At 44.8% G+C, this 8,551-nt stretch overlaps 1 protein-coding gene across 1 annotated transcript; it reads left to right on the top strand.

Moving 5' to 3' along the window:
- LOC146331304 (solute carrier family 2, facilitated glucose transporter member 9-like) lies at nt 1-7,096 on the top strand. The gene is made up of 5 exons (XM_084742991.1): nt 1-120; nt 359-460; nt 5,605-5,680; nt 5,813-5,940; nt 6,231-7,096. Exons 1-5 carry the CDS (start codon nt 1-3, stop codon nt 6,414-6,416), a joined length of 612 nt encoding a protein of 203 aa, XP_084599117.1. The 3' UTR covers nt 6,417-7,096.
- The last annotated feature ends 1,455 nt before the right edge of the window (nt 7,097-8,551 follow it).

The raw sequence follows: 8,551 nt of genomic DNA, 5'->3' as shown, positions 1-8,551 counted from the left end.
ATGGCATCCCTTACCTCCGGTGTCCACCACCGGGTTCAGGGATTGCTGCCGCGGCAGGCACCAGAGACCTTATGGCCACAGCTCCGAATGGCTGAGTCAACAATGGAGGCAGAGAACGTGGTCCATTCAGACTCAATGTCTCCGGCCTCCCTCGGGAGGAATCATGAAAATTATTTTACATTTGGCTCATCATGTTTTTGTGGACTAGTATAGGCTACAATTCTAATTTATATTAAGAATACACAGTATTTAATGGCTCTATTTGGGAGTGTTGTTGTGGCAGCAGAACAAATGATTGACAGAGAGTATTTTGTTAGCATATTTTAAAATTCTACAATTGTTTATCTTTCTCTTTCAGGCACTGCTGATTGAGTGTACAGGCAGGAGGCTATTGTTCTGGGGAGGTTATGGTGTCATGTTTGCCAGCTGGGTGTTTATAACTGTCTCTCTCAACCTGATGGTAAACCTGTTACCTTTTAATACTGACACAGATGTAGTCATGTTTGAAGTTAGATGATATGTATTTTTTATTAAGGGTTGTTTCTTTGTTTGTTTTTTTCTGTTTGTGGAGCTCACAAGATTTCTTTCCAAAAAACATGCTCCAGTTACCCTTGATAATCCACAGATTATAGCATGAACAGTTTTCACTGGAAGTTTCTACCAAAGTAATGTGAACCCATGTGAGCATCACAAATGAAATTCATTTGACTTCCACTGTATTGGGCTAAAGACAGAAACTTCAGAAATCTCAAAACCTCAGCAGATAAACACAAAACTATCAATATGGCTTGACACCACTAAGGGTACAAGATAAAATATGTTTTTCTAGTTTGGGTGAATGGACCCTTTCAAGGTGCAATATATAAAAATTGACCACCTGAATTCATACAATTAGTAGGCAGCAACTATAAATTGATGCTAACTGTAGCTTATCATTAGCACATACCTGTTAACACTGAAATTTGAAATAAGGGAAATTTCCTGGCTCCCAGCTCCACATGTCTGACTCTAAAAGAAAAAAGAATTAGGCCTAATTATTTATATTTTCACAATCTTACAAAATAAATGCTCTAATCATTATTCTAGTATTCTTTAATACTATCGGTCACAGAATTCTGGGGACAGTAAAATATATTGTTGATTTCCTTTAAGAAGGAAGACAGTAATTTCCATTATGCTGTGAGCAACCATGATCTGATTTGATGTCATGTGAGTCTGCTGCACAGAGAAAGGAGTTGGTTATCTGGCTGAGAAGTTACTTGCAGGTATGCTGCCGTATCAACCGCATCTCTTCTTCAAAAAGCTCACTGTGGCTGCTCCTGACTTTTTCATTAATCTCTGCAATATCTAAATTATCCACTGTCAAAATGTACTGAAAATTACTGTCTCGCTCTGTAGATGAAATTTTGATTAACCTTGTATTTCATGTGACTACTTAGACATAAAAGTTGGCACTTGCTTCACAACTGAAATGTGGTAGGAAACTGTGGTGCAGTTTGCATTAGCAATAACACAATAATATCTTTACCTTTTTTTGAGAAAGGTTTAAATTATGGGAGCTTTAAGAGAAAATATTTTGAACAGGAGGAGAGCGGGAGAGAAGGGAAAAATACGGGAGAATCCTGAGAAAAATGGGAGGGTTGATAGGTTCATTCATTCATTCATTATCTTCCGCTTATCCGGGGCCGGGTCGCGGGGGCAGCAGTCTGAGCAGGGACACCCAGACTTCCCTCTCCCTGGACACTTCTTCCAGGTGTTCCGGAGGGACCCCAAGGCGTTCCCAGGCCAGCCGAGCGACGTAGTCACTCCAGCGTGTCCTGGGTCTTCCCCGGGGCCTCCTCCCAGTGGGGCATGCCCGGAGCACCTCCCTAGGCAGGCGCCCAGGAGGCATCCGATATAGATGTCCAAGCCACCTCAGCTGACTCCTCTCGACGTGGAGGAGCAGCGGCTCTACTCCGAGCTCCTCCCGGGTGACAGAGCTCCTCACCCTATCTCTAAGGGAGCGCCCCGCCACCCTGCGGAGGAAACTCATTTCAGCCGCTTGTATCCGAGATCTTGTTCTTTCGGTCATGACCCAGAGTTCATGACCATAGGTGAGGGTAGGAACGTAGATTGACCGGAAAATCGAGAGCTTCGCCTTTCGGCTCAGCTCCTTCTTCCCCACGACAGACCGGCGCAACGACCGCATTACTGCTGCCGCCGCACCAATCCGTCTGTCGATCTCGCGTTCCATCCTCCCCTCACTCGTAAACAAAACCCCAAGATACTTAAACTCCTCCACTTGGGGCAGGGACTCTTCTCCGACCCGGAGGGAACAAGCCATCTTTTTCCGGTCGAGAACCATGGCCTCAGACTTGGAGGTGCTGATTCTCATCCCAGCTGCTTCACACTCGGCTGCAAACCGCCCCAGTACAAGCTGAAGGTCCAGGTTCGAAGGAGCCAACAGGACAACATCATCTGCAAAAAGCAGAGATGAGATCCTGTGGTCCCCGAATCGGACTCCCTCTGGCCCCTGGCTGCGCCTAGAAATTCTGTCCATAAAAATAATGAACAGAACCGGTGACAAAGGACAGCCCTGCCTGAGTCCAACATGCACCGGGAACAGGTCTGACTTACTGCCGGCAATGCGAACCAAGCTCCTGCTCCGATCATACAGAGACCGTACGGCCCTTAGCAGAGGGCCCCGAACTCCATACTCCTGAAGCACCTCCCACAGAATGCCACGAGGGACACAGTCAAATGCCTTCTCCAAGTCCACAAAGCACATGTGGACTGGTTGGGCAAACTCCCATGAGCCCTCAAGCACCCTGCGGAGGGTGTAGAGCTGGTCCAGTGTTCCACGACCAGGACGAAAACCGCATTGTTCCTCTTGGATCCGAGGTTCGACTATCGGCCGAATTCTCCTCTCCAGTACCCTGGAATAGACTTTACCAGGGAGGCTGAGGAGTGTGATCCCCCTGTAGTTGGAGCACACCCTCCGGTCCCCCTTTTTGAATAGAGGGACCACCACCCCGGTCTGCCAGTCCAGAGGCACTGTCCCCAACTGCCACGCGATGTTGCAGAGGCGTGTCAGCCAAGACAGCCCTACAACATCCAAAGACTTGAGGTACTCAGGGCGGATCTCATCCACTCCCGGTGCCTTGCCACTGGGGAGCTTCCGAACTACCTCAGTGACTTCAGCTTGGGTGATGAATGAGTCAGCCTCTGGGTCCCCAGCCTCTGCTTCCTCTACGGAAGATGTGTCAGTGGGATTGAGGAGGTCCTCGAAGTATTCCTTCCACCGTCCAACAATATCCCCAGTCGAAGTCAACAGCTCCCCACCACCGCTGTAAACAGTGTTGGCAGGGTACTGCTTCCCCCTCCTGAGGCGCCGGATGGTTTGCCAGAATCTCCTCGAGGCCGACCGGTAGTCCTCCTCCATGGCCTCCCCGAACCTTTCCCATGTCCGAGTTTTTGCTTCCACAACCACCCGGGCCGCAGCACGCTTGGCCTGCCGGTACCCGTCGGCTGCCTCAGGAGTCCCACGAGCCAGCCAAGCTCGATAAGACTCCTTCTTCAGCCTGACGGCATCCCTTACCTCCGGTGTCCACCACCGGGTTCGGGGATTGCCGCCGCGACAGGCACCGGAGACCTTACGGCCACAGCTCCGAATGGCTGCATCCACAATGGAGGCAGAGAACATGGTCCATTCGGACTCGATGTCTCCAGCCTCCCTCGGGATCTGGTCAAAGCTCTCCCGGAGGTGAGAGTTGAAGACCCCTCTGACAGATGGTTCCACCAGACGTTCCCAACAGACCCTCACAGTACGTTTGGGCCTGCCAAGTCTGTCCAGCTTCCTCCCCTGCCAGCGGATCCAACTCACCACCAGGTGGTGATCAGTTGACAGCTCAGCCCCTCTCTTCACCCGAGTGTCCAAGACACACGGCCGGAGGTCAGTTGACACGACCACAAAGTCGATCATTGACCTCCGACCTAGGGCGTCCCCATGCCACGTGTACTGATGGGCACCTTTATGCTTGAACATGGTGTTCGTTATGGACAGACTGTGACTAGCACAGAAGTCCAATAACAGAACACCACTCGCGTTCAGATCGGGGGGGCCGTTCCTCCCAATCACGCCCTTCCAGGTAACACTATCGCCACCCACGTGAGCATTGAAGTCCCCCAGCAGGATGATGGGGTCCCCAGTCGGAGCACTTTCCAGCACCCCTCCCAAGGTCTCCAAGAAGGCCGGGTACTCTGCGCTGCCGTTTGGCCCGTAGGCCGAAACAACAGTGAGGCACTTATCCCTGACCCGAAGGCGCAGGGCGGCGACCCTCTCGTTCACCGGGGAAAACTCCAACACATGGCGGCTGAGCTGGGGGGCTATTAGCAAGCCCACACCAGCCCGCCGCCTCTCATTGTGGGCAACTCCAGAGTAGAAAAGAGTCCAGCCTCTCTCAAGGAGTTGGGTTCCAGAGCCCCGACTGTGCGTGGAGGTGAGCCCGACTATCTCTAGCCGGTACCGCTCAACCTCCCGCACCAGCTCAGGCTCCTTCCCCCCCAGCGAGGTGACATTCCATGTCCCCACTGTGAGATTCCATGTCCTGGGGTTGGGTTGTCGGGGCCCCCGCCCACGACTGCCACCCAAATCACAGTGCATCAGCCCCTTCTGAACCCTCTCGCGGGTGATGGGCCTACGGGAATGAATGAATGAATGAATGAATGAATGAATGAATGGTTGATAGGTATGGGATAGTAAGTCGGGACTGGGAATTTAGAGCACAGAGCCTTGGGCCCATGGGAGGAGGATGTTTTCAGGCCTAGGGCAGGGGAAACCCTGTGGTGAATGTTGGCGGGGAGTGGCGTCGGAAAGGAGGAGGCCTGAGCTGTAGAGGGAAGGCACTGACATCACTTTCCCACCAGGATGCACCACCTCAGTCGGCCTGCCTTTAGTAGGGCAAATGGCAAAACTGGAAGTAAAACAATCAATTATCTGCTTGAATTAAAGGCAGTTGGACTTGACAATGATACTGACAATGTAGAAGCAGTGGCCATGTGACCGGGATATGTACATTCATATGTAACTGATTTTGATGCCATAGAAATACATAAAACAAAAAATGTGTACAGAAGTGATCACTTTGTTGCAACATTATCAAGGCAGGATTTGTTGGTGAAATTAAAGCAACAATGACACCAAAGGATTTTTGGTTGTATGTGGACCTGTCTATACAGATATTTCTGTTTTATGACCTTACTGAAGAGCGTTCATATGCAGCTGTGTTGGGGATGTGCGATGCGATGCGTGATTGTTGCATGGAATATAAATTGAAAGATGCTAAATATTTAATTCATAAGTAAAATTAGTCAACATGTTATATAACTTAAGGTATGATGTTACCTCAAAATGTCTTCACATTCTGTTGATAATTTAGTAATAATCTAGTTAATATTTGAATGCTTTAAAGTGAAATTCTTACATATTGCCCTGTTAATGTCATTGAAGTAAATCTAAAAATATACTGCCAACAAAAATGAAATGAACTTGTTTGGCAAAGTTATATGATGATATGATTTGCAGCAGTGTACAAAAGCAGCAGCTAAATAATTGCTCTCATACAGGACACCAGCGATTGGGTTTCATACGTTACTGCTAGTTTCATCTTCGTCTTCATCATCTCCCTCAGCGGTGGACCTGGTATGTGCTTTGGAAAGCTGAATGTTGGGGGAAAAAAGGGAATTCAGCACATTATACACCATGCTATAGTTAACATAGAAAAGATGTTTGTTTGAATGCGAAGGTAATGATCTGAATCGCCTGTGTTGTCAGGGGGAGCTGCAGACAGTCTCAGCAGTGAGATCTTCATCCAGTCTGATCGAACAGCAGCATTTGTCATCACAGGGATTGAGCGCTGGGTGTTGTTCGCTGTGCTGGGCCTAGTCTTTCCATTCCTTATTGTGAGTACAACGAGCACGAAATAAAAAAACACACTAAATCTTGAACTGTAAAAGCAACCATAAATCTTGGTTTTGAATGTGACATATTCTTTGCATAGCAAGACCTTTCATTGGTTAAAATTAAGATAAGTGACAGATGAATATTTTAGGTCATAGGTATTTAAATATCACAGGAAACTTCATGTATGTGTCATTCAGTACCTGAACCATCTCAGAACTTTCATGAAACATCCACACATAAAACTCACACTGAGCTCACTCATCTTTACCTTCCTTTTCCTCTGTCCCAGAATGCCTTGAACTCGTACTGCTTTGTGCTCTTCGCTGTTGTGTGCCTGCTGGGATGTCTTTATACCTACTTCCTCCTGCCTGAGACTAAAGGGAAGACGCTGCTGGCGATCTCTGAGGAGTTTAGAGCCATCACTGTCTGTGGGAAATCCTTCTTCAAGGAAAAGAAAATGGAGACCAAGTTATAAGGCAGTTCAGATACAGAGAGAAATAATGAATGACTCTGTGTGACCAGGACAATAGGACAATATTTATGCTTTATAATATTTATAAGTATTTTACAGTTTTTCTCATTTGCTTTGGCTCAAGTCTCAAATGAGAATTATTTTTTTCAAAACATTATCTCTGAACAATTAGTTTGTTGTTCATAACAAACAATTTAATTATTTTATTCATTTAATTAAACTACACGTTTTGGCACATGTGTGCAAAAACGTAAGTACAGTTTTCTACAAAGTTGCACAATAACCACTTGCACATGGCTCACTGATCAAAACTGATGAGCTGATTCTCAGTGAAGTTCTCAGTGTCAAACTTTTCACAACTTCTGACCATTCTCTCAGTGTTTGAGCCATCGATGACAGAATAATCCATTACATTGCAAAATGATCCATCACATTCAAAATCTGTCAGACATAAATGTATGTTCCATAAATGTCATGGCATGTAATGTTTGTTATGTCTGCTGACTTAGCAAATAACCTGGCAGGTGACAGCAATGAACCCTCACATGGATGTTATTTTGTGACAAATTTTCATGCATGATTTAACATGAAAGATCAAATGTGAATGTTGTCTTTACAGTACATGTAATCAGGGGTGTAGTGGGGGGTTAAACCCAAGTAAAGGCAGTTTTCAGTATAACCTCTTTGGAATGAGTCTGAGTGTTTACTTATCTACCTTTGGATCAACTGTATTGATGAGGGGGGAAATAACATTCACACCTCACAATAACCTTTGGCTAGACAAACCGGCATCCTAGCGTTGTACAGTGAGCAGTCAGTGTCAACAAAAAGGAGAACAAAATAGAGGTTTGTTTATAAGAAACATTTCTGGGGTTGACTACATAGTTATAAAAACATCTACAGCTAAACATTTTGAGCAGTACAGCTCACTGGATGACAAAACAACTTTTCATATAGGTGGCATATGCCCATTTACTGACACAAAAACAAGGTTTTGAAACATGAATGAAATGTTTTGGGTGACTCACTACCTTATGGAAACATGCAATAGAGTTGTGATGACCTATGAAACAGATGTGACGATTGTACTTCAAGTTTAATGAAAGTTAAGACTACTGTGAAAAGTGAGACAAGAGGCTTGAGAAAAACTGCAATCAATTGTGCAATGGAAGAAGAACTGGGGCTAAATTAAAGACAACTAGACAAACTTGTAAACAGTAATGAGCTGTACTATTTTGCTCCTTATCAGTGTAATGTAATATTATTCTGTTATTGTTTCAGGGAGGATTTTTATAGTTTGTTTTTTTTTCCAAGAGATTTTCACAACTTCCCACACATGCAAACACCAACTTTAACAACTAGAACAGCACATAACTGGTAAAATAAACAGCTATATTTTTACATTTAATAAGCAAATGCCAAAGAGTAGCAGAGTTACTATGAAAAATAACCAGGTTACACCAAATCATTTATCTTTAAATGTACTTAAATATGATTCTTTAGCACAGATAGATAGCTAGATAGATAGCTAGATAGATAGATAGATAGATAGATAGATAGATAGATAGATAGATAGATAGCTAGATAGATAGATAGATAGATAGATAGATAGATAGATAGATAGATAGATAGATAGATAGATAGATAGATGTGAATTGCAGAGTTTTGGAGATATTGGTCATAGACAAGTGTTCCTTCTCTACAATATAATGGGAATGAATGCCATTCAGTTTGTGGTGCTCAAAGCACAAAGAAATGCATTTAATTCAAATTTGCATGATTTGATTTTGATGGTCAAGTCACAGTGACCTCACTACACACATTTTTGGCATTAACTCAGGAATACAACAGAATTACACACAAATATATATGATTGGATAAGATGATGAGGTTTTCTCACTGGAAATTCACTGGATCACTCAATCATACATGTATAGTGAAAACCTATAAACATGTAACGTGAAACCCTTTGCCAAAAAAAATGCACTTAATACCTTAAATTAAATTCCTTTAAAGTTACAGGTCAGTGTAGTGAAACTTCCATATTAAATTCCCTCAAAGTCTTCACTACATTATATGAGCATGGGCTGACATCAGTGGTGGACAGTAGTGAAGTACATTTACTTGAGTACTGTACT

Source organism: Lutjanus erythropterus, chromosome 2 (assembly GCF_056507025.1).
Source record: "Lutjanus erythropterus isolate fLutEry1 chromosome 2, fLutEry1.hap2, whole genome shotgun sequence".
NCBI classification, from domain to species: Eukaryota; Metazoa; Chordata; class Actinopteri; order Lutjaniformes; family Lutjanidae; genus Lutjanus; species Lutjanus erythropterus.
This window is presented reverse-complemented; position numbering and strand designations above follow the sequence as displayed.